General features: G+C 41.4%; 2 protein-coding genes across 2 annotated transcripts; both read left to right on the forward strand.

The window, feature by feature from the left end:
- The first annotated feature begins 12949 nt into the window (after window positions 1–12949).
- Window positions 12950–13435, forward strand: LOC138875848 (uncharacterized). The gene is made up of 2 exons (XM_070154722.1): window positions 12950–13122; window positions 13237–13435. Exons 1-2 carry the CDS (start codon window positions 12950–12952, stop codon window positions 13433–13435), a joined length of 372 nt encoding a protein of 123 aa, XP_070010823.1.
- Window positions 13436–17820: 4385 nt separating this feature from the next.
- On the forward strand, window positions 17821–18657 carry LOC138875849 (uncharacterized). Its single transcript, XM_070154723.1, has one exon. It carries the CDS (start codon window positions 17821–17823, stop codon window positions 18655–18657), a length of 837 nt encoding a protein of 278 aa, XP_070010824.1.
- The last annotated feature ends 8459 nt before the right edge of the window (window positions 18658–27116 follow it).

Consider the following 27116-nt stretch of genomic DNA (forward strand, 5'->3'; position numbering starts at 1 on the left):
CACCTGGTCAAGGAATTCTACACCAATGCTGCCCACATCAAGAAGGGCACCAAAGTGACCAAGATGCGGAATTTGAAAGTGTTATTTGATAGGAAAGAAATAAATGACTACTTGGGCTTTAATGAGGAGGATTAATCACTATATCTGGAAAAGATGGAATTAGGTGAGGAGGTCCGTCCTTGGTTGGCACAGTACCTGGCAATCCCAGGTACCACCCCCGATTGGTTGAATGTGGGAGTGAATATCTTAAGAAGAAGTTTGAATTTCGAGGCTAAGGGGTGGAAAACATATGTGTGCAACAGACTGGACCCCACTACCCACAACAACTCACTCCCTCTTCACCGGGCAGTACTGGTAGCATCAATTATGGCGGGGCACTCGATTAATGTCGGGAATGTGATGTCTCGGGTTATTACGCAGGTAGTGAGTAAAGGTAACAGAAATTACCCCTTCCCCAGATTCTTAACCATGTACTTTAGGGACCTCAAAGTTGAAAAGCAGAAATTTGATATCAAAGTGAAAGCAAAGGCACCGTTCTCATGGTATAGCATGCAGGGTGATGACAACCCTAAAAGCATAAACTACAAGGGAATAGCCACTGCTTCAACTGGCCAGTTTGAAGAGCCAGTAGTGGTAGTGGCTCCTACTCAGCCTTCTTCCACCTCAGTGGACATGCCCCCTGGCCTATCCTCTTCGGCAGTTCAAGACATACCCTCCACCCTGGCCTACCCAGTGACTGCCCATCGTTTGAGCCAGGCCCTTCTCAACATCAACAACTGGATGCTGACAGCTTCCTCTAAGATGTTTGTCCTTACTACATCAGTGGTAGCTCAGTCGGCACCTCCGCCTCCATAGGTCCCACCGTCTATTAAGGACGCCCTCAAGGATATTCTGGACAACCAGAAGAAACTCTTTGACACTCAGAAAGTTCTTACGGACACTGTGGATTCTCATGGGAAAGCTCTCAAGGAGTTTGCTAGGGAGGCCAAGAAGATGAGGAAGACACGGTCTTCCAAGGAGTCCGTAAAGGAGTTGCGGGTTGAGGTTGACAGGTTGAAGGAAGATCACCTGCCTTTGGATTTATTGCTACATGACCCGGTGCTAGTAGCCCATCCCCAGCCAGTGTAGTCAGAGAGGCCTCCCAAGAGGAAGAGGGTGATTCCCTATGCAGATGATGCAGTCATACAGTTGGAGGACCCGTAGGGAGATTCCTCTAGCCAGCCCCAGGAGTTAGCCCAGGCCTCGATCCAGGCACAGGTCCAGTAGAGTAGTAGGTCATAGGGAGCCAGTCTCAGGTTCCCGAGCTTACAGAGGACCCAGGGACCACTCAGGACCCCATGCATACAGACGGGCAATAGGGAGTTTCTGTATCCTCTTCCCTTTATTTTTGGTGCTTATTTTGCATAGTTGGCATTGAGGACAATGTCAACTTTCATTTGAGGGGGTAGTCCCTACTTTGATTTGATTTGGATGACTGTATATATTTGACAGATTTTATGCTTTCTTTATTTTTCATCTTTGGTATGTATATAATTTCAGCACTTCATTACATTTTTCTTACTTTTTATCTTGGGTTTGTATATAAAAGTTATGTTACATTGTATATATTCATTCCCCTATTGTATATTCGATTAAATCCCCTCTTGTAAATATTCATTTTACTTTCCGCAATTTTTTCTTTCTTAGCTTCTTATTTGTGTTCGTAGCTTCTTTTTTTGGATTTTTGCAATAAGCCTTTGGTTTTTTTAATGCGACGGTTCTTTCCAAAGGTGGAATTTGTGTGAACTGGGTGGCTCTTCCCGATGATGGATGGCATGACTACCTTCTTAAGGGTTTGAGTCTGTTTTTCTTTTCTTCTTGCTTTTTAGTAGTTAGTGGTTAAGGGTGCCTCAAGCAAAGCTTCACTTGGGCCTAGCACATTTACCTTTGATCTTATGGTCAAAAACAAATCGTTGTGTATAGGATGGTGAAAGTTATGACCTTGAGACTCTTGTGTTGGCCGATAATCATCAAGTGATTTTTCGGGACCATCGTATCTAAGGTTGTTGTGGGCCCCCGACTCTATGTCTTTAGCGATCCCATAGCTTGTGTGGTGAGAAATTTGCATTGCAAGTTCAAGTCCCGAGCCACTAGTCTAGAACTTGCCCTGAATGTTTGTTAAGGCGAAATCCTAAGCGAATTTTGACTTGAGACATGATTATAGGCTCTCCTTGATCCAAATGATAGCTTGAACACTTCCATAGCCTACCAATGATAAAATCCCTAGAGGTCCCTCAAATCACCACTCAAAACTCTCCAAAACTAAAGCCCTAATCTCCCAAGTTCTTCTCTAATCCCCCAATTAATTTCAAGATTATACCATGGAATAGTTGTCACAAACATAAAATATAAGGTCGAAGTAGCTTACCTCACTGAAAACACTTGAATTCCTCCTTGAAATCGAAGTCCCTAAGCTCCAACTCGGCCAAAAATGGTGGATAAAAGACTGAAATTCGTGAAGTGAGGTTTATATAACTTCTGCCCATAACCAAAAATGTGTTGAAGTGAAATTTGGAGCAAATACATAACTCCACTTTAGATAGACACCCGACTCCAATATCTAGCTCCATGTGGAAATCGATCCCGACCTTAATCGGGTAAAAGCTGTTTCGACCTCTCTCGCTACTCAATAGTAATGTAGGGTTGGCCTCAATCAGCGGTGTCGGTCGTTGGTTGGGTGGTTTGAGCCGGGGGAGGCTCGGTTGTTGGGTACAGATTTAGTTCAGGATGCCTTGAACAAGGTTAAGATGTTTCAGGATAGGCTTCGTACAGCTCAGTCCAGGCAGAAAAGATATGCCAACCGTAAGGTTAGCAATGTGGCATTCATGGTCGGAGAGCGAGTTTTGCTTTGGGTGTCGCCCATTAAGGGTGTGATGAGATTTGGGAAGAAGGCCAAGCTAAGCCATAGGTTCATTGGTCCTTTTGAGATTCTTGATCGAGTGAGAGAGGTAGCTTACAGACTTGTGTTACCGCTGAGTTTATCATTTGTGCATATAGTATTTCATGTGTCCATGCTTCAGAAGTATCACGGCGATCCATCCCACGTGTTAGACTTCAGCACTGTCCAATTAGACAAAGACTTGACCTATGAGGAGGAGCCGGTAACTATTCTAGACCGACAAGTTCGTCAATTGAGATAGAGGAATTTCCCTTCAGTTCGTGTCCAGTGGAGAGGTCAGCCTGTTGAGGTAGAAACCTGGGAGTCCGAGTCCGATATGCGGAGTTGATATCCCTATCTTTTCCCCGACTCAGGTACTTTTCTATGTCTATTCGAGGACGAACGGTTGTTTTAGAGGTAGAGAATATGATGACCCCAAAAGGTTAGCTCGTGTTTTAGAACCCAATCCGGGGTTCCGAGGCTTTCAAGACCTCATTTCCTTTCTCATCAATTTGCGTACACAATCCAGGTGCGCTTCCAAAAAGCCCTTATGTGAAAATTGAACAAAAATGCCAATTTTGCCTTTAAATTTGAATTTTAGTTGACTTCGGTCAACATTTTGGGTAAACGGATCTGAACCTGTGATTTGATAGTCCCGGAGGGTCCGTAGAAAAATATGGGACTTGGGCGTATGCCCGAAATTGAATTCCGAGGTTTGTAGCCCGAGAAATGAATTTTTGAAGAAAATTTGTAATTGAAAAATATAAGAAGTTTGAAAATTGAGTAATGATGGAATATGATGGTATTGGGCCCGTATTTTGGTTTCGGAGCCTGGTACAGGTTTAAAATGATGTTTAAGTCGAATCTATGAAATTTGGTAAGAATCAGACTTGATTTGATATAAATTGGACCCTCGGTTGTGAAAATAGTAACTTTAGGTGTTCTTGAGAATTTCATTGATTTTCATGCTAAATTCGTAGTTGTTGATGTTATTTTGATGATTTGATCGCATGAACAAGTATGTATGATGTTTTTGGACTTGCGCGCATGTTTGGCTTGGAGCCCTGAGGGCTCGGGTGAGTTTTGGATAGGCCGCAGAGTGTTTTGAGACTTAAGGAAATTGCTGGTGTGATTGCAGGTCTGCAGACGTCGCATTTGCAACGTCTGGCTCGCAAATGCGAGCACCGCAATTGTGAAGATTCATCGCAATTGCGAAGACTAGGTTGGGCAGGGGACCTTCGCAAATGCGAAGTTCATCGTCGCAAATGCGATATGCACAATAGCCGCAATTGCGAACAATGATCGCATTTGTGAAGGCAGCATGGCAGGCCAACCTTCGCATTTGCGAAGCCTTGGCCGCATTTGCGAGTTCGCATTTGCGAACTTGGCATCGCAAATGCGATAACTGCGACTATGTAAATTCTATCATAGACGGAATTTCAACTCATTCTTTCAAATTTTCAAACCCTAAGCTCTCATAGACGATTTTCCAAAGAAATGTTCTTCCCCAAATCATAGGTAAACAACTTTAACTCATCTCTTTCAATCTACTTCATTTTTTTACAAGATTTCATCACAAAATCTAGGATTTTCATGGGAAATTGGGTGTTTTGGGTGAAATTTGGGGGTTTTGACCTCAAATTGAGGTCGGATTCCAAAACCAATTGCATATCCGGGCTCGGGGGTGAATGGGTTATTGGGTTTTGGTCCGAACTTCAGGTTTTGACCAAGCAGGCCCGAGTTCGATTTTTGACTTTTTTGGGGAAAATGTTGGGAAAACTATAACTAAGCATCGGGTGTGAGTTCTTTAGCATTTATTGATGTTATTAAACCAATTATGACTATATACAAGTGAATTAGAGGTGAAATCTAGAGGGAAAGTGATAGTTGAGGCTTGATTTGTGGTCATGGAATCGAGGTAAGTGTTTGGTCTAACCTTAGCTTGAGGGAATAGGTGTTGTGTCTTATTTTCTACATGTTAGTGTTTGTGTACGATTTATAGGTGTGGTGACGAGCATATATACGTTGGTGTCGAGCATGGTCGTGAGTCTTATACTGTGATCGTTGTGATTTTTAATAAGTACTATCCTTGCTTAGATTGATGATTATCCATGTTGAGTAAGACTTATGATCATTTTTTTGTATTTTCCTATTGTTGAGTATTGGCTCAAGTTGAGGTTTATAATGTGAAGTTAATTATTGGAACGAGATTGGTTATAGCTGATTCCCTTGCCGGGATGTATTTATGTCTATTGTTGATTCCCTTACCGGGATGTTGTTGTTTTCCACTGTTTGGGCAAGGAAAGAGTGATAAAGTACGAAGGGTGATGTCGTGCACATTCATACTTATGCATATGGTGAGGAAAGAGTGATAATGCACGAAGGGTGATGCCGTGCACATTTACATTTATTTTGATGCATATGGTAAGGAAGAGAGATAAAGCACGAAGGGTGATGCCGTGCACATTTCTATTGTTCATATGGTGAGGAAGAGTGATAAAGCATGAAGGGTGATGCCGTACACATTTTCATTATTGATTGCATGGTGAGAATAGAGAGTAAAAGCACGAAGGGTGATGCTGTGCATTCATTTTCTATTTGTTGTGGTTAATTACTGTTATTCTATTAGATATTGTTTATTAGCTTCTATTACTGTTATTCTGTTAGATATTGTTTAACTACAGGTTATGTTGTTTGTTGTGTCCTAGCCTCATCACAACTTCGTCGAGGTTAGGTTCGACACTTACCAGTACATGGGATCTATTGTACTGATGCTACACTCTGCATTTTTTTGGTGTAGATCCCGGTACTGGACCATATGGACCGTAGATTGTGGTTGTTGCCTTCAATCCAGTGGAGACCCGAGGTAGTCATGCAGGTGTCCGCAGGCCTTGGCGTCCCCTTCTCTCCTGTTTCTTTTTGTTCTTATCTATTTCGGGGATATACATGTATTTTCTTTGTTCAAACCACTATTTGTAGTATTCGTAGATAGTCCATGAGATTATGACACCAGTTCTGGGTGAAGTATTATTATGGATTTTGTATCAGTATTAAGTTAAACTGTTAAATTTTGTTCTTCCGCACTTCTATTTCTGATATTTTCTTACATTAACTTAGTATATTGTTAAAGATAAAGGTAAAATGGGAAAATAATCAGTAATGTTGGCTTGCCTAGCGGGTTCAATGTTAGGCGCCATCATGGTCCCGACGATGAAAAATTCGGGTCGTGACAATTCTGCTCCAATACAGTGTGTGATATCATCACCAATCTCCCAATTACCTTGGATAAACATACGTATGATACTTAAAACTTCCTCTCCTGAGAATGACTTTTAAATCAAACGTCACTTCCACGTTTGGCATACGGCTTATATCACTAAACTTGTATTCTAAGTATTATATTTTAGTCATGCTCAACCTAAAACCTTTAGACTCTAAGGCATGTCTCCAAACCTCCAGCCTAACATTAACTTCGCCTCTCGTCTCGTCAATCGGTACAATGTCATCTACAAATAACATGCTCCATGACACCTCCCATTAAATGTGTCACGTTACTTTATTCATCATCAAGGCAAATAAAAATGGGCTAAGAGATAATCCCTAGTATAACTCCATCATGACAGAAAATGTACGAAGTCCCCTCTAACTGTCCTCACCTGGGTCTTAGCTCCATCATACAAATCTCTAATCGCCCTAGTGTATGCCACATGTACATCTCTAACCTCCAAACATCTCCATAGAACCTCCATTGGGACTTTGTCATATATTTTTCTAGGTCAATAAACACTATATACAAGTCTCTCTTCCTATCCCTATACTGCTCCATCAATCTCCTTATAGGATGGATGACTTTTGTAGTCAATTGCCTTGGTTTGAACTCAAAATATTTCTAAAAAAATAGGCATACTTTTTCTTACCCTCTTCTCCACCTCCTTCTCCCAAACTTTCATTGTGTGACTTAACAACTTGACATCCTTGTAGTTATTGGAGTTTTGAATATCGTTCTAAAAATAATTTAAGTATAACATATTTGCTATGTAAAGGGTCCAAATACACACATTATAGTTAATCCAAGTTTAAATATGATTAGGGGTAGTTTGTTTGAAGAGATGAGGGACAACAATCCTTGAATACAATATGAAATTATTTTATTTCGCATTTGGTGGTATTCATAGCATAATTGTGGTATCACGAAGATCCCCTTCTTCAAACCTCTTCTCCCAAAATCTTTTAAGAAGTCAAGATTAAAAATTTAAAAACAATTATAAGTTTAAATTCACTTAAAGTATAAATAGAGACTCCCCTTAAGGATTTGTTATACGATTTATCTTTATTTTTATTGATTAGTTTTATGCAATATGTCCATTGAGTATATATTTAAAAGCCATTACTTTTATTCATTCATGTAAAATAGATTCTCTAGTGATTATTTCTTGTTATTCTAACCGCTTGTATATTATGCTCACCCGCATTAGTATTCGATGTCATTAAATTTTCATTTTAGAAAAAAGAGATTTGATTTGTTCTATTTGTGAGTTCATAATGTATAAGGGTAAAACTAGGGGTAATGAGCACCCCGATTTCTCGGTGAGGCAAACAAAGTGTGGGCATAACTGCATGGAATTGGAGTCGAAGCTGGGAGCCGCCCATCAAGGCCCGAACACAACACCTACTTTCGGAACCATTGAGACCATGCCCCCAGACCCAGTCCGAGCTCCGAGACCTCAGAGAGCATTACCAAATGACCTCACACAATTAATGAAGGGCCATGATATCCGTGTCCGACCGGATATGACGACGTAGATCTCGGCCCGTATCAGCAACATATCAATGATTAGCGAAAAGAAAGATTTTTATTTTTATTTTTCTTAGGATTGTACTTAGGATAAAACTCCTCTACTATATAAAGAGGGAGCCTATTATTCAATAAACACTATGTAACATGCATACCAAGGCAATATACATCTGTATACTCTGTTTCTAAAGGTTATTCAAAGTTCTTGCTTTTGTTCATAAGTTCTTCATAAGTGTTGGCTCGGAACCGAGGGCAGGATTCTTCTTAAGATTTCAACTGAGCCCGGACTCACTATCATTATTAGTTTGGCTATTTATTCTATCTTTTATTTTCTTATCTAACATCATAAATCATTTGTATTGAATTAACCCGCATATCCTTAAAACCGCGTATAAATTCAATTGGTATCCATTTTAAGGGTAAACAGCTTGGCGCCCACCGTGGGACTAAGGATAATAGTGATAGTTTAATACAAGTTTCCATAACACACTATATTTTATGCTTGTTCTTTAAGATTTTGATTTCAGATCCAATTGAGAATGTCAAACTCTCAGTCTGCTCACTTGGATGTTGGCGCTGAGTCTGGCCATCATGGCAAAAAAAACAATATGGTACCTAGTAACGAGGTGCCTCTTGTTGATCCTAACGGTGTCCCTGCTACAGACCTAATCGATTCCAACCCACCAACCAACCCTAAGAACAACGTTCGCAGAGAAGCCCTGCCAACGACTCGAGGTACGCTCGAAGGTGAAGGCGAGGGGATCGATCTGCGGGTGATCTTCAAAATGTTACAGACCCAATAGGTGGAGATAGCACAACCACAGAATCAAAGTCGCGCCCCCAGCAGAGTTCAGCCCGAACCATCCTAGGAAAACACCCGAAGAAATGAGCAAGTCAGAGAAAGGTCGGGTGAAGTTGAGTCCGGGACCAACCCCGAGTTAATAAAAATTCTTGAGGAACTAACAAAGTGGGTGGAATCGGGGGAAGAAGAAAATTGAGGCCAATGACAAAAAAGTGGAGACCTATAACTCTAGAGTTGATCAAATCCAATGAGCTCCCCCGATATTGTAAGGCCTGGACTCCAAGAAATTTGTCCAAAAACCTTTTCCTCTGAGCACAGAACCGAAGCCAATCCCGAAAAGGTTTTGTATGCCCGATATTCTGAAGTATAATGGAACATCATATCCAAATGAGCACATAGACTCCTACACACGTGCCATCGAGGGAAACGACTTAGAAGATGGCGAAATCAAGTCGGTTTTGCTGAAAAAGTTGGCAGAAACCCTATCAAAAGGAGCAATGATATGGTATCACAACTTACCCCCAAATTCTATTGATTCGTTTGCAATGCTTGCATATGCCTTTGTAAAAGCACACGCCGGGGCTATAAAGGTCGAGACCAGAAAATTGAACTATTTCAAAGAAAAACAAAGAGATAACGAAATGCTCAGGGAATTCTTATCGAGGTTTCAAATGAAACGGATGGACCTGCCTCCGGTTATGGATGATTGGGCCATTCTCGTGTTCACTCTAGAACCCAACCCCCAGAGCTCTTTAGCTTCACAAAAATTAAAACAAAATTTGATAGAGTACCTAACGGCAACTTGGGCCAACGTCCATAACAGGTACCATCGAAAATCAGAGTCGAGGACGATTAGCGTGGGCCCCCCTCCGGGTCCGTTTATCCCCTCAGAACTAATGACATGTCTAAGAGAGTTGTCGATCATGAACCAAGACCGAACAGAGACTGGTAACAACTGTATAATGGAGATCGAAGGGGTAACACATCTGGGTTAGTTAGGACTCATGAGTAAAAACAGTTTTGACAGGTCACTCGGGGCCAGGGATGCACCGAGGTTATCGGAATACAACTTCAGTGTCGATGGCGCCAGCATTGTATCTGCCATGAATCATGATGGTAGGATATAATCTTGTGTTTTAGTCGCTTATTGCATTCTAAATTACAGTACTTTAATTGTGTTTGAGCTTTAATCGCTAGTGCTTTGTACTTATCTCGTATTTTATGCCTTGTAGGAGTGATTCCGAGTGATGTAGATGTTATGGAGCTAATTAGAGTGATTTGGAGATTTGAAGTCTGAGTAAAAGCCCAAAGGATTAAGTCGGGATTGCGTTCGGGGGTCGAGAACCACATTTTGATATCAAAAAGCAAGGAAAAAGCCGGACTCTGAGAATTTAGCACTAGTACGGCGCGTGGGGCGCCGCACCTATACAATTTCTGCTAATTTTCAATTTTGCAAGCTCTCTGACAAACCCCACTGCTGCCCCTCCTGGCGCATCGCCCCATGCAGCATGCATATGCATTTCTTACAGAGCTATAATCCAATTTCGACTAGACGGAGGTGGTTTCGTTTGGGCCCTACCGTACTTGGTATAAATACATTTAAAAACGTTATTTTTGGCACTTTTGGACATATCTTAGACCCAAGGAAGATAAAGAGGAGGTGGAGAAGCAAAAGTACAAGCATTTTATCATTCAATTCTCACTCAAGACACGAGTTTGGATCGTTTTATATTTTCCTTTAACTTAAACATATTTGTGATGACTTACTCCATGTCTATGGAATAGTTCTCTTTAGGGTTTGATGGATTTGGTATATTGATGATTGTTGTGGATTATAACTCTAGTTTTATGTATTGAATCATTTTGGATATTTTAATTGTTGCATTTATATTCACTTTTTCATGTAATCGAGAGATGCATAACTGTGATAATTTTGCATTCTCTTTTGTTGGTTGAATTCATTAATTCTTCTTAGTAATCGGAAGAGGATAGTTGAATTGTTGATTAAACCTAGTTAGGAGGATATCGAGAGAGGTTCTCCTAAAGACCAATCCACTGCAAATTCTTACATATCGTCACCGAGCTTAACTTAGTTCATCTTGTGAGGTTTATACTTAATCAAGAGAGGAGTTTCTACTAAACGGTTAAACTAATTATTGAGTGAATTAGATAGACACACTTGAACATTAGAAGTGAATTATCTAGAGTTAGATCCCAAACAATTATCTTGCACTTATCCTATCAAAACCCTATCTTATCCCATTTATAGCCTTCTTTGCTCATTACTTGCATCGATTGTCATTAGCCAATAGTTTAGACTCTCAGTTAATTTTAGTTTTAATCACATAAATCTCAATTGTTGATCATCTTGGATAGCAATCTAACTACAAAATACGAACATATTGTTTAACTCCAATCCCTGTGGATATGATATTATATTTTACTATATTCGACTAGCGAGCATATTTAAGTGTGTGTTTTGTGCTCATCAAATTTTGGTGTCGTTGCCGGGGATTGACAATTAATAGTGTTTGAAATAGTTTGTAGTGCTAATTCAGGATTTTATTTTTAATTTTTCCCCTTATTTACATTTGGTGTTCTTTGACTGTGCACAGACTACAGGTTATATTGGTGCATGACTCGACCTTCTGGGAAGGAAGTGCTACCATACGAACTAGAAATCGAGAAACAACTACGACAGTTGAGGAAGGAAAGAAATCTCCCTGAGAATATAGAGAAGGTTGGGCAATCCTCAATCAAATACAATATACTTGAGATAATGATAATGTTAATTTGGCTGCAAGAAATGCAGCCCAACAAAGACAAAAAGCTGAATGGGATGCTGAGGAAGCAGCTCTTAGAGATGCTCAGATCATATATGAAGAGGATAGGGGTCGGAGAATTTATCAGAATCAACCTTTGGTTCCAGACCAGTTCAAAAATATAGCTTCCGGTGCTGGGAGACCACTTGGCGATTATGCTAGACCGATATACAACCAAGGTTTATCAAGTATGAGACCACCTTCAGTTACAGCTAACAATTTCGAGTTAAAGCAAGGGGTGCTTCAAACCCTTCAAAATTGTTGTGTCTTCAGAGGAAAGCCAAATGAAGATCCAAACAACCATCTAATGGACTTAGAGGAGATTATGAACACCTTTTAATACAATGGTGTGCCACAAGATGCAGTTTACTTAAGGGAATTCCCCTTCACACTCAAAGATGATGCAAAGCACTAGCTTCGAAGCTTACCTAATGGATCGATTCGAACATGGGATGAGATGACCAGAAAATTTCTTGATAAATATTTTTCATCAACTAAGATGGGTAAGTTTAGAAGGGAAATCCATAACTTCTGCCAGAACGAGACTGAAACTGTGTTTGAATCTTGGGAGAGGTTTAAGGAGATAGTGAAAAAGTATCAACATAACAGAATTGAAATCTAGATGAAACTCCAAAACTTTTGGGATGAATTGACACCGACCTCACGTAGAACATTGAGCAATGCAGATGGAGTCCTATTGATGAAGAAGACTCCAGAGGATATAATCACAATTCTAGATGAGTTATCTGAAGATGCAAATCAGTGGCCCTCTGAGATTGCTAAAAGAAGAAGATCAACTGGTGTTTACCAAGTTGATGCTAATACATCTGTGCAAGTACAACTTGATGCTATGGCAAAAGAAATACGGAGGCTGACCTTAGCCTCAATAAACCATGAGTCTAATGCAGCTTGTGATATATGTGGAAGAGGACACCCTACTCATGAGTGCCAAGCCTCAACTGAGGAAGTGAATGTTGTGAGTAATTATAACTTCAATGCAATGTGTTAAAAGAACCCCGGTTTTTCATGGAGTTCACATGGTGGTACTGCAAATTCATGGCAACAAAATAACCCTAGATTTCAGGGACAAGGAGCTCCGGGATTCCAAAATCAGCAGTGGCCGCAGTTTCAGCCTCAACAGCCAAATTAGCTTGGGCTAGAAGATCAAATGAAGTCCTTTATTGTCAGGACAGATGAGATATTAGATGCTTATTATTCAACTATCAAAGAACTTGGCACAGATTTGTGAAACTTGGAGAGACAAGTGGGACAAGTTGTGACTATATCATCTTAAGAGAATCTCAAGTACTCTGCCTACTGATACTGAGAAGAATCCCAAAGAAAACGTGAATGTTATGACCTTGAGAAGCGGGCAAGTGTTGAAAGATCCCAGTGCAATCCAAAAAGTGGTAATACCTGAAAACAAAAATGGGGAGCAGCTGAAAATTGAAGATGATAAGAAGAAGAAAGGCAAGAAGGGAGCTGACAAAAAGAAAAAGGAGGAAAATTCTAGAAGGGAGGAACATGATGTGAGCGAACATATGCCTGCTCTACCTTTTTCTCAAAAGCTATATAGAGAAAAGCTGGACTAGTAGTTTGAGAGATTTCTAGATATGCTGAGGCAAGTTAATGTAAATTTGCCATTCACAGAAGTTCTCTCACAAATGCCAGCTTATGCCAAATTCTTGAAGGAGATCCTTACAAAGAAAAAGAAGATAGAAGAGACCTCAGTGGTCAAGCATACAGAGCATTGCAATGCAATCTTGCAAAACAAACTCCCACAAAAGTGTGGAGATCTAGGGAGTTTTACTATACCTTAATCTTTAGGTACTCTTAACTTTGATAAATCTTTATATGATTCTAATGCCTTAATTAATTTAATGCCTTTGTCTATTTATAGGAAACTGGAGAATGAACTTGGAAAGATAAGGTCTGCACGAATATCATTGCAGCTGGTAGACAAAACAACTGTGATACTCAAGGGAATAGTTGAAGATGTATTAGTTTGGGTAGATAAGTTTGTATTTCCTGTAGACTTAATAGTGGTGAAGATGGAGGAGAATAAGGAGATACCCTTAATCCTAGGAATACCATTTTAGCAACAAGTAAAGCAATATTAGACATATATGATAGAAAAATCATGCTTCCAGTGGGTGATGAGACTGTAACTTTCAAGATGCATGTAGAAACGGGGGTGAAAAAAGAGAAGCCAGCTGCAAGTGTTGAATGGAAAGTGAAGGGTACAAAAGAGAATGCTCCAATTAGTAAAAAAGATGAGTGTGTGGGCGTACCCCAAGAAAGATGAGAAGAAGTTGTCTGCATGGATGTGTGCACTAGTTCGGGTGCGAAGAGTGGAGCCTGACTTTGATTCAGATGCAGATTAGATATTCAGAGAAGTCTCCTATACCTTATGCTTTTTAATTGTGTGTCATGGGACATGCCACAACTTATAGTGTGGGGTGGGGGAATATTTGTATGTTGTATGTATGTTTGTTAGTTTTACTTTTACTTTTGTTAGTTTAGTTTCTTTTTGTTCATGTTAGTAGTTAGATAGATGAAAATATTGAAAAAAACATTAAAAAATCTTTAAAATTTTCGATTTTTCTCGATGATATCATTCGACAGGTTTTTCAAGGGATTAAAGTCGAAAGAAAAAGACCAAAAAATTTCTTTTGTAGGTAGTGTAATAATTCTCCCTTGGTTTTTCTTTGGGCCGCGGTTCTTTTCCAAGAGTTTTTTGAACTAGGTGTAGTTAGTTTTTATTTTGTTAGAAGTAGGAAACCTTGTGCTATGATTTGAATTGAAGCAATTTCTCTTGACTTTGTTATGCCTTTAGAATAGTGAGTGCTTTAATTGTGATGCTTAGGCTCAGTTTTTGACTCCTGTATAAGTACCTTAAATTGTATAATCTTAACTTTTCTTAACTGCTTTGACTAGATTGTCTTGATGAGTCCAATCCTGAATGAGTTATGCCAATGTGTGTGTGAGGTTGATACTTAATCGAGAGAGGAGTTTCTACTAAATGGTTGAACTAATAATTGAGTGAATTTGAGAGACTCACTTGAACATTAGAAGTGAATTATCTAGAGTTAGATCCCAAATAATTATCTTGCACCTATCCTATCAAAACTCAATCTTCTCCCATTGATAACCTTCTTTGCTCATTACTTGCGTCGAATGTCATTAGCCAATAGTTTAGACTCTTAGTTAATTTCATCTTGAATCACATAAATCTCAATCGTTGATCATCTTGGATAGAAATATAACTACAAATTACAGTAATACAGCTTAACTCCAATCCATGTGGATACGATATTATATTTTACTATATTCGACTAGCGAGCATATTTAAATGTGTATTTTGCGCTAGTTAGGGCACATCAATGATACCAAATATACTCGGCCATTGTAGTCCGACCTTAACCAGAAAGACCCTAACTTGGTGTGTAAGTATCATGGTACTCATGGACATAGAACCGAGGACTATCAGCAATTAAAAGAAGAAGTAGCCTAGTTATTCAACAACGGGCATCTCCGGGAATTTGGAGTGATCGAGCCAAAAAACACTTCAGGATCAGGGACTCCAACAAGCAAACTGAACAGGAGGAACCACAACACATCATCAACATGATTGTTGGAGGGGTCGATGTCCCCCGGGGACCCATACTAAAGCGCACTAATGAGGACGCCGAAGGCATCGTACAACCGCACAATGATGCACTGATAATATTCGTACTTATAAATAAATTTTGAGTTAAACGTGTGTTGATTGATCCAGGTAGCTCAGCCATCATCATCAGATCGAAGGTCGTGGAAAAGTTGGGTCTACAAGACCAAGTAATGCCATCAGTTCGGGTGTTGAACGGATTCAACATGGCATGTGAAACTACTAAATGGGAGATAACACTACCGGTGAACACCGCCGGTGTAAGGCCCCAAAGAATTTCACTAAGTAATTTAAGGTTTTGTGGTGCCGAGTTAGGCTAAAGTGTTCATAAGTAGTAAATTTATCTCTGCGGCTTTGGGTTGAATAATGCACAAAGGAGTGAATGAAAGTTTTTGGCAGAAGAAGGCATTTCTGCGGTCTGCTTTGCGATCGCAGAACCGTTTTGCGAGCTATATAATCATCGTGGAGTTGGGTAGAAAAGTTGTTGAATTTTGAGAGTTGTTTCGCGGTCCATTGTGCAATTGCATACTTATTTTGTGGTCCGCACTTCTGTCGCAGAGTTAGGATGAGGAAATTTGTTGGGCGATTCTAGAACCCATTCTGCGGCCGCATAAGTGGTCTACAGACCGCAGACATGCCATAGACCGGTCCGGTGCAGCCCAATTCCTGGGCATCATATTCGCGTCCCATTTTACGGGCCGCATACCTGTTATGCGGTCCATTTTGCAATCGCAGACCTGAATTGGAGGGTCCATTTTCCTATCTTTATAACCCGGGCCCATTTTCATAAATAGCCTTTGGGGATTATTTTTGGAAGTTTATCTGATGATTTTAGAGAGAGTTAAGAGACATTTAGAGGGAGAAAGAGGGAACCTAGCATCCCAATCATCCAATCTTGCCTAAATCTTCAAGAATCAAGGAAGCTAGCCACTAGATTATCATCTATTTGGGTAAGTCTTACTCCTAAAATTTCATGAAAGAGATTAAGAGTTTAAATATATTGTGGGGTTAGAAATAGTCCATGCATGTGACACCCATTTGTAGTATGTGAGATTAATGAACCCTTGTGGGTAGTTTATTGATGAAATCGGTTAAGGGAGGAAGGAATCACCATTTTAGATTGTATGCGGTGAAATCAGGGGGGTCTATTTCCCGCTATTAAGGTACATTCGGGAAGACATATCGGCATCTCGAGGCTGCAGGATTACGATTGAGCTCCGTCCCTCGAGGTTCATCCGCGACCCAGCAAAGATTCTGAGGATAGAGAATTTGTCCGCGACCCAATGAAGGTGTCGAGGACGGGGGATTCCCGAGGCAAGAAGCTAGAATCAGTAAACACTAGTACCATGCCTAGCCCTCCCATCCCCATATCTTTATATTCAATGCATTCTGTACTATATGGTATTCCCTCACCTATATAAGGGGAATCCATGCCACTTTGTAAAGGGCTGATGTTGCTCCATTTCTCCACAAGTGCAATAATCTCTCTCTCTCTCTCTCTCTCTCTCTCTCTCTCTCTCTCTCTCTCTCTCTCTCTCTCTCTCTCTCTCTCTTCTTTCTAACCTGCTCGTTCTCGCTGGCCCGAGGACACTTTAATATCTATTGCTCTCTTACTTGTTCTTCATTATATTGCTTAGTATTGTCTATAAAGAGCCTTGTTTAATCATATCATTAACTGTTATCCCATTCTCGACCATCCCAGATAGCTCGAGCTCAACCCGAACATTGGCCCCGAGGCCCCTCATCGACTGATCCTACACCCGGACAGCAAGTTCCTCGGCTCGTTCAACTGCTCGTTTTAGCCTATGTCCCCCTGGTAAAACAAACACAGGTAGTAAGCCTTCAAATTTGGTTATCGCTCCGTCTTTAGCTTGTATTTCATCCTTAAACTTTGTATTCTTAGCATCAACTGCCCTAAACGACTAGCTCGAGAATAGATCACGTATTTTTAGAATCCCATTTATAAATCTAATTGTTATTACCATTTTCACGGTAAACAATTTGACGCCCACCGTGGGGGTAAAATTAATAGTGATTATTTTCTTGCTGGTTTCATTGCACAAACACACAATATCTTTCACACTTTTTCTTGTCCAAAACCTTTTGATTTCACGTCAAAATGTTTGGCTCGGTAAATAGAGTCGAGAACGACAACCTCGAAAACCACGGGGAAAACGGCATGGCCGTCCCGGCTGCTGGAGCACCACCACAGAATCCTGATAACACGCCCGGACGGATTCTAGCGGACGCGGATTTGAACGATGCATAACAAGTCAACGAAACTTCTCACACCGACAGAAGCATATGGCACAACGACCGACAGGAAGCTCAAAAAACCCTGGCCCGGGAAGAACAGGAAGTTAGTCTTCATGTTATTTTTGAAATGTTGCAGGCACAACAATTGGCCATTACCCAGTTGCAAAGCCATCCGAAGACTCCCAGCACAACAGCACCGGAAATAGCTCCCCCCGCCGAACAAATACCCAAGAGAGCAAGCGATAACGGATCGGTAGCCGATCCTTCCATAATAAATATGCTTGAGGACCTCACCAGAAGGATCGAATCGGGTGAGAAAATGATAGCGTCCAATGATAAAAAGGTCAAGACCTACAACTCTAGGGTGGATCAGATCCCGGGAGCACCCCCGGCCCTGAAAGGTGTAGATTCGAGAAAGTTCGTGCAACGGCTATTCCCGGAGGAAGCGGATCTGAAACCCATTCCAAAGAAGTTTAGAATGTGAGAACTCTCAAAATACAGCGGGACCACGGATCCCAACGAACAAGTCACCGCCTACACGTGCACGGTGAAGGGAACGACATGAAAAACGACAAGATCGAGTCGGTCTTGCTGAAGAAATTTGGAGAAACGCTCTCGAAGGGGGCCATGATATGGTACCACAACCTGGCTCCCAATTCCATAGATTCGTTTGCCACGCTGGAGGACTCCTTCGTAAGGGCGCACGCTGGCGCCATCAAGGTAGCAACAAGGCAGCTCGAAGTATTCAAGATAAAGCGAAGGGAGAACGAAATGCTGCGAGAATTCCTGTCCCGTTTTCAGACAGAACGAATGGAGCTCCCCCCGGTCTCCGACGACTGGGCAGTGCAGTCCTTTACTCAAGGCCTAAATGAACGAAGGTCGGTGGCATCGAGGCAGCTGAAAGAGAACTTGATCGAGTATCCCGCCATAACCTGGTCGGACGTCCATAATCGATACCAGTCAAAGATCAGGGTCGAGGACGACCAGCTGGGAGCCCCTTCAGGCTTAGTATACCCGAGTAGGCTCTTGGCGAAGGAGTCAAGATCGAACAAAGAAAGGTACCAGCCATACCCCGATGATAGGAGAAACACTCCAAAGCACAATCTGCCTCATAATGGCCGATCGGTAAACCAAGGACAGAACCCTTGGGGACCCCTCAACAGGGGTGGCTTTAATGGGTACATAGGGCCGACAGGGGCACCCCGCCTATCAGAGTACAGCTTCAACGTCGATGTGTCAGACATTGTGTTTGCCATTAGCAAAATCAGGGACGCCAGATGGCCTAGACCGTTACAATCAGATCCTTCCCACAGGAACTACAATTTGGTTTGCGAGTTTCACAACTCGCACGGGCACCGAACCGAAGATTGTAGGAAGCTCCGCGATGAAGTGGCCTGATTGCTCGATAACGGGCACATTTGGGAACTTCTCAGCAGTCGGGCTTAAAATCAATTGCGAGAAGGAGGAATAGCAAAAAGGAACAAAATAAACGAGCCTCAACACATCGTCCACGCGATTTTTTGATGATCACCCCAAATGAGTTCAAATAAAGGACCACTTAGCAACCGCCGAATAAGCGCCAGAACTCGAGAAGTGTCGTCGCCACCAAGGTATAATCGCCCATCCCTCTTTCCATCTTCTACTTCACGGTAGCTATTGTGTAGGACAACGACTGTCACACCTCCTTTTTACGTACCCGTGAGGGTACGAGGGAGTTTTTCCAATTAAAGGACAATCGAAACGGGATTGGTTTATTTATTTCAGAGTCGCCACTTGGGAGATTTAGGGTGTCCCAAGTCACCAATTTTAATCCCGAATCGAGGAAAATAATGACTCTATATTACAGTCTGCGTACCAGAAATCCGGATAAGGAATTCTGTTAACCCGGGAGAAGGTGTTAGGCATTCCCGAGTTCCGTGGTTCTAGCACGGTCGCTCAACTGTTATATTCGGCTTATTTATCTGATTTTTAATACAATTATGAACCATGTGCAAATTTTATCTTTTAACCGCTTTATTAATTATTATTATTAAGAAATGTGAACATCGCTTAAAACATATCTTTGGACTGTGTCACATGAAATGCACCCACAATCCGAAACATATTTTATTTGATGTTTTAGAATTTGGATTTGGGTCGCATGAAATGCACACCCGAGTTTAAGAAAATTAAATTATTAAAGACGCGCCTAAAGCAACTAGCGCATTATTATTTTGCGGAGGCCGTGAAATTCGCTAAACAACCCTCCTGAATTCTAAGTAATTTAAACAAGTATTTACTGAGGGCCCCACAATTTGTGTTTTTATTTGGCGAGGCTCATCTCATTCTTATTTTTTCTTTTAAAAGAATTTGCAACGTCATGAAAATGCATCTCGGGCCACGCCACAATCAATGCGCCCGTGACTAAAGACATATTTCGACTCCGTTGAGATTTGGATTTGGGTCACATAAATGTGCACCCGAGTTTAGGGAGATAACATTATTAAAGGCGCGCCTAAAGCAACTAGCGCATTATTATTTTTTTGGGTAGGGCCGTGAAACTTGCTAAACGGCCCGTCCCGGAATCTAAGTATTTAATATATACGTTTAGAGGGCCCCGCGGCTTGTGCATTTTTTTCTTTTTATTTCTTTTTATTTTTGCGAGGCTCGTCTCATTTTCACTTTTTAAGGGCAAACTTAAAACAACTACAATTTCCTACTAGTGAAGCCATCCGAGATTAAACAAAAAAACGATTCTAACCGGTAATAATATCCATGGTAAAAATGAAAAATAGAATAACCTCGTTCATATGCTCACATTAACTTTGAGCATGCAGTAACTAAACATAAAATACCATTTTTAACACAACAACAAAATTGCATTGTTGACATTCATACATATCGAATATTTTCATTTATTGCCTTGAACCATAATATGCAAAATGAATGAAATGAAACAAAGGATGAAGAACACCAACCTTCGAACCTCGACAATCCTAGAACGACAAACAGTGCTTCCTACGGAACTCAGACCGGACCTTTCTGAACGAAGAACAACGACGGAACCTCGGACAGCGCCTCGACGTACCGGACCTCGACGAACAAAACAACCTCACTGGACTGAAGCAACGGCTGAGCTACTCAGCAACGCGGCGATGCAGCAATAGCTGCTGTATTTTTCGACGCAGCAACTGTTGCGAGAAGCTGCAACAAAGGGGTCGTTGGAGGTGATGAAAGGAGCAACTATGGAGGTCCGTTTGGTTGTTGACGGAGCTGGTTGTTGCTGCGTTTGGAGAGGTCGTTTGGGCAGTTGACGACAGGGGGTATAGGGTTTTTTTCGTGGGTTTTGGTAGGGTTTGTTGGTTGTCTTTCGACGTGGGGGAAGAGGGTCGGGGATAGTGACGACGATGGAGTTGAGGCTGGTAGCGGGCAGTAGGTGCGACTGGTTTGGGTTGTCTGGTTTCGTTTCCGGCCAGTTACGAGGGGGTTCGACGGGTCTGGTTTTCCGGTGGGAAGCTTAGGAGGAGGAGGGGTCGTGGTCGTTGATGGTGGTTATGGCGTCGGGACAGGTGGTCGACGAGACTAGGGCTGCGACGGGGAAGGTGGCTGACGGGTTGTTTGGTGAGTTGAAGAAGAAGACGATGGTTAGGGTGTTGGGTTGTGACGGGGTGGTTTTTTGGACTGGTGGTCGTTGACGGAGAGAGAGCTGGACGGTTTGGAGGTGACGGTGTTTGGAAGGCAGCGATGGTGGTGGTGAGGGTGTCGACTGGTTTTTGCTTGGAGGGGTTGTGGGGCAGCCGGTGGTCGAAGGGCTGATGGGCTGTGACGGGAGGGGGGTTAGCTAGGGCTTCTTCTTCTTCTTCTTGAGGAAGAAGAAACGTGAACAGTATCCCTGCCCAAAAAAATTTTCAAGTCCCCCTTTTCCAGTCCAAGTCTCGTGCATTTGTATGGGTTTGCCCCAAAAAATGAGCCCCACGCGTGGTGGGGTTCGAGACTTATGTCCCCCACGCGTGGTGGGGTTCCCCATGTGTCCTGGACACGGTTTATTATGGGCTAGGTCCGAAAATTAGGCCTAAAACCGGGTAGTTTAAACCCGAATATTATTCTTTTGCCCGGACCCGAGAAATAGGAACACGTTGCTTAACTAGTCCTATGTAAGCAAAATAACTACCAAAAATAAGACTAGTATTTAAACAAAACTATATCTTTTTAAATATTTTTCAAGGTTTAAAAATAGCTACAAAATATTAATAAAACTATTTTTTGTAATTTTCGTTTTTAAATATTAAGATAAAATATGAGGTAATATTTTTGTATTTTTTCAAAGTTAAAAATGCCTATAAAACTTTAATAGAATTATTATTTTTGTATTTTTCGAAATTATATAAGGTATAAAAATAAAGTGCAATTTTTGTATTTTTCAAGTTTATGAGAAATACATAAACTAAAATTTTTATATATATTTTTTGAAATTTTCTTTTTTTTGCAACGAAATAAAGTAAAATAGTTAAAATAGCTATACTAGACCCAATTTCACATATTCACGCTAAAAATGTGAAAATTCTCGGGGAGGGTCAAAAATCACGTGCTTACAGCTGCCCCTCTTTGACTGGAAACACGAAGAGTTTTCCGACAAAGAACGACTAGCCGTGTTTTTGACCCGACCATTACTTGGACGGACTACACTTAAGGAAAGGGAGGGAATGTGACCGAGCCCTGGTATCTGAGCTGCCTACATATCCTTGGTTATACAGGAATCAGGCCACGTGTAGTTCGGGAATGAGAGAGATAGTGAAGTGTACCGAGGTGGAGAGCCGATCGAGGTGCCGTTCCGTTGAGGTTCCGGTCCGCGGTCCTGTCATTACAACAAAAATGAAAACTGAAAAAGACTAACTAAGCCTATCAGCTACTAGTTACAAGGATTCCTATCTCTTAAGTCTTCTGAAACTTGGTCTTGAGTCTTGAATGGTGCTTCATACAGACTTTGGATCTGAACCTTGATACTTGCTAGTTGTAGGTGCTAGTTCTTGAGCAGACCACATTTGTTCTCCACTTCCGTATTTCGGATTCATTCATTTTTCTTTTTTCTTTTTCTTCTTTTTTTTTTTTTGTGACTAGCTTTTGTTGACCCTCTCAGACTGTTGACTCGCATTCTTGGGGCGAGATTCTTGTTGCTTCTATCTTGGATTGAGTGCTGGGGATTTTTGTTGTAATCCTTCTGCTCTCCAGTGGGTCACTGCTTGATTTTGAAAAATGTTTTCTCCGTTCTACAGGCGGGTCCCTGACAATCAAAACAAACAAAACAAACAAAATTTCTTAACCCAGTTTGTACTGGGAAGGTTTGTGAGTCGTTAGCAAAATTGTAACTCACTGACACTGCTGATGCAATGATGAGAGTAAACTAAAGACTAGGCTAGGATGTGCCTCTCCTCTGAGCAAAACCAAAACTCTTGCTAGAAAATGTGTCTGCTAAAATAAAAACCTCAATGACTCAAACTAGAAAGTGTGTCTTCTATGGTTGAATCAGAATGAGCTAAACTAGGAAGTGCGTCTCCTAAGGGTGAAAACTTCAGTGACTAGAACTAGGAAGTGCGTCTCCTATGAATAAAACCTCGATTAGGAAGTGCGTCTCCTACGGGTAAAACTAAACTTTGAAGAAGTGGGTCTCCTGTGGGTACAATAAACTTAGGAAGTGCGTCTCCTATGGGTACAATAAACTTAGGAAGTGCGTCTCCTATTGGGTACAATAAACTTAGGAAGTGCGTCTCCTATTGGGTGAAACTGTTCTTAGGAAGTGCGTCTCCTACTGGGTGAACCTATTCTTAGGAAGTGCGTCTCCTATTGGTACAATGGATCTAGGAAGTGCGTCTCCTATTGGTAAAACTTAGCTTAGGAAGTGCGTCTCCTATTGGTAAAACTTGGCTTAGGAAGTGCGTCTCCTATTGGTGAAATCAATTTAGGAAGTGCGTCTCCTATGATAAACTGAACTTAGGAAGTGCGTCTCCTATGATAGAACTGAATTTTAGGAAGTGCGTCTCCTATTGGTACAACTATTCTTAGGAAGTGCGTCTCCTATTGGTGAAATTATTTTTAGGAAGTGCGTCTCCTATTGGTGAAATTATTTTTAGGAAGTGCGTCTCCTATGGGTGAAATGAACTTAGGAAGTGCGTCTCCTATGGTGAAACTGAACTTTAGGAAGTGCGTCTCCTATGGTGAAACTGAACTTTAGGAAGTGCGTCTCCTATGGTGAAACTGACTTAGGAAGTGCGTCTCCTATTGGTGAAACTGAAACTTAGGAAGTGCGTCTCCTATGGTGAAACTGATCTTAGGAAGTGCGTCTCCTACTGATGAAACTTGCTTAGGAAGTGCGTCTCCTACTGGTGAAATATTTCTTAGGAAGTGCGTCTCCTACTGATAAAACTTGCTTAGGAAGTGCGTCTCCTACTGGTGAAACTTGCTTAGGAAGTGCGTCTCCTACTGGTGAAACTTGCTTAGGAAGTGCGTCTCCTACTGGTGAAATATTTTTAGGAAGTGCGTCTCCTATTGGTGAAACTGAACTTAGGAAGTGCGTCTCCTACTGGTGAAACTTATCTTAGGAAGTGCGTCTCCTACTGATAAAACTTGCTTAGGAAGTGCGTCTCCTATTGGTGAACCTATTCTTAGGAAGTGCGTCTCCTAATGGTAAAACTGAACTTAGGAGGAAATGCATCTCCTATGGGTAAAACTGAACAAACCTAGGAGGAAATGCATCTCCTATGGGTAAAACTAAAACTTAGGAGGAAATGCATCTCCTATGGGTAAAGACGTGGAATGTATGCCTCTATTATCTGGGCGGGCTCCCAATTTCAACACTTGAAATAAAAGACTGAATGTATGCCTCTGTTATCTGGGCGGGCTCCCAATTTCAACACTTAAAATTAAAGACTGAATGTATTCCTCTGTTATTATGGGCGGGCTCCCAATTTCAACACTTGAAAGTAAAAACTGAATGTATGCCTCTGTTATCTGGGCGGGCTCCCAATTTCAACACTAAAAAAATAAAAAGACTGAATGTATGCCTCTGTTATCTGGGCGGGCTCCCAATTTCAACACTTAAAATAAAAGACTGAATGTATGCCTCTATTATCTGGGCGGGCTCCCAATTTCAACACTTGAAAGTAAAAAAAAGACTAAAATGTATTCCTCTCGTTATACAGGTGGGCGCCTGGTTGTAAAGATATGAAAAATGATATGCCCGCATTATACTGGTGGGCGACCTAGAACTTAAAATGTATTCCCGCATTATACTGGTGGGTGACCTAGAACTTAAAATGTATTCCCGCATTTTACTGGTGGGCGACCTAGAACTTAAAAGTATTCCCGCATTATACTGGTGGGCGACCTAGAACTTAAATGTATTCCTGCATTTTACTGGTGGGCGACCTAGAACTTAAAATGTATTCCCGCATTATACTGGTGGGTGACCTAGAACAGAAATGAAAAGACAAAATGTATTCCTCTCGTTATTCAGGTGGGCGCCTGTCTTCAACAATAACTTTGAAAATACAGATCCTATTTGAGGGCGGATGAACCCGACATATCCTATTTGAGGGCGGATGAACCCGACAGATCCTATTTGAGGGCGGATGAACCCGACAGATCCTATTTGAGGGCGGATGAACCCGACAGATCCTATTTGAGGGCGGATGAACCCGACAGATCCTATTTGAGGGCGGATGAACCCGACATATCCTATTTGAGGGCGGATGAACCCGACATATCCTATTTGAGGGCGGATGAACCCAACAGATCCTATTTGAGGGCGGATGAACCCGACATATCCTATTTGAGGGCGGATGAACCCGACATATCCTATTTGAGGGCGGATGAACCCGACATATCCTATTTGAGGGCGGATGAACCCAAAATATCCTATTCGAGGGCGGATGAATCCAAAATATCCTATTCGAGGGCGGATGAACCCAAAATATCTCATTCGAGGGCGGATGAACCCAAAAAATCCTATTCGAGGGCGGATGAACCCAAAATATCCTATTCGAGGGCGGATGAACCCAAAATATCCTATTCGAGGGCGGATGAACCCAAAATATCCTATTCGAGGGCGGATGAACCCAAAATATCCTATTTGAGGGCGGATGAACCCAAAATATCCTATTCGAGGGCGGATGAACCCAAAATATCCTATTCGAGGGCGGATGAACCCAAAATATCCTTAAGACTTGAAAATGTCTTACCTCGAATACTTGCTGGGGATAACACTGTTGGGGAATTATTTACTTACCTGTTGGGGGGGTAAAATGTTATCAGCTGGGGATAATTATTTTTTTTTCTTCTATTTATTATTATTATTATTATTATTAGCTTCCTCCTTTGAAGTCTAACCGCTGAGGATACCGACTTTCCAACCTTGTGTTGGACTACTCGCAACCGCTAGGGATAACACTGTTGGGGAATTCTTTACTTACCTGTTAGGGGTAAAATGTTATCAGCTGGGGGTACCTGACTTCCAGAAAATTTTCTAAATGGAAGGAAAATTTTCTGCCCCAGTTTGATAATATCCCTTGTGGCATGCGTTTCTGCCTCAATGCCATTTCCTTTACCTGTTTCAAATCAAACAAAATTTGTTAGTTTAAAACATGGTGGTTGGTTGTGATACTCCCAACGGGATGGATTTTCCTTTTTCCTTCCTTGCTTTGCGTTGCACAACTTGTTGGGGATGATATTATGTGCTGGGGATAATCCCTTCCTCCTGGGGGATATCCCTCTTCTTTTGTGGCATAGCTTGGAAACTGGCATTTCCCCGACCTTTTAGTCTAGCATTGATTTCGCCAAATCATGCTCACTGCTCTCCTTGCTTTGTTCATGGGCCTTTTGCTGGGGATATATATTTTGACACTGGCCTCGCGCTTGTTCCTCGCTGACTATACCACTTGGATGTACTAGTCAGATCTCATTTTGGAAAGCTGATGGCCTATTTTGAAGTCATTTCATACTTGTTCTGACCGGACAGACTCTATTGGGGAAAAAATTTTTTATGAAAGGAGAAAGATAACAGAAACAAAATAAAAGACAAAGGAAACGATGACTCTTTTACAAAAGAAACTATAAATAAAAACCTATCAAACGCAGATACCGACTCTAATGGCCATGACATGCATATGTGGCCTATCCTCTGCCGTCAATCATCTTTCAAGATCTTCAATTGGCGATTCCCCATCTGATTCTCAATCTTATTCGACTTGTAGTGCCCGAAGGGTTTTCACTATCAAGTCTCTCTCATTTTTGGGTTCTTCTCTCAGCTTTCATCGCCTTATGGTGCCTGTGAAGGTTTTCACCAATAAGACTCTCTCGTTTTATGTCTCTCTCCAGCTGGGGATTTGGAGTGTTGCCGGTATGACTCTTTCTGTTGGAGATTAGAGTCCTTTCTGCTGTGGAACAGAATGTTATGTGCGCCGGTAAGACTCTTCATTTGTCTGACTTGGCATCTTTTGAAGACTGGTCAGAAGGTCTTTCTTTGGACCGTAATGTGGGTTTTGGATAGGGCTAGAAAGAAAGGGTATTAAAGGCTCAAAAATGCATTAATTTTGGGTTATTAATTACAACCTTCGGAATTAGATTTATTTACAACAAACGCAACTTTTGCCCCAGTTTCTTGCTTGGGGATATTTTAATTGATTTTTTTCATTTTTCAAAACTATGACCGAGCCGTGAAGCGCCTACGTATCCTCTTTGAGGAATCAGGTCAAACGTAGTTCCCAATTCCTCTTTTTCATTTGACTTTCCTTTTTTTGCTTTTTGTTATCATTTTTCTTTTCTCTTTTTCTTTTCTCATTTTCTTTTGTCGTTTTTCTTCTTTCTCTCTTTTTCTTTTATTCTTC

The sequence above is a fragment of the Nicotiana sylvestris genome, chromosome 8 (genome assembly GCF_000393655.2).
Source record: "Nicotiana sylvestris chromosome 8, ASM39365v2, whole genome shotgun sequence".
Classification (NCBI taxonomy): domain Eukaryota; kingdom Viridiplantae; phylum Streptophyta; class Magnoliopsida; order Solanales; family Solanaceae; genus Nicotiana; species Nicotiana sylvestris.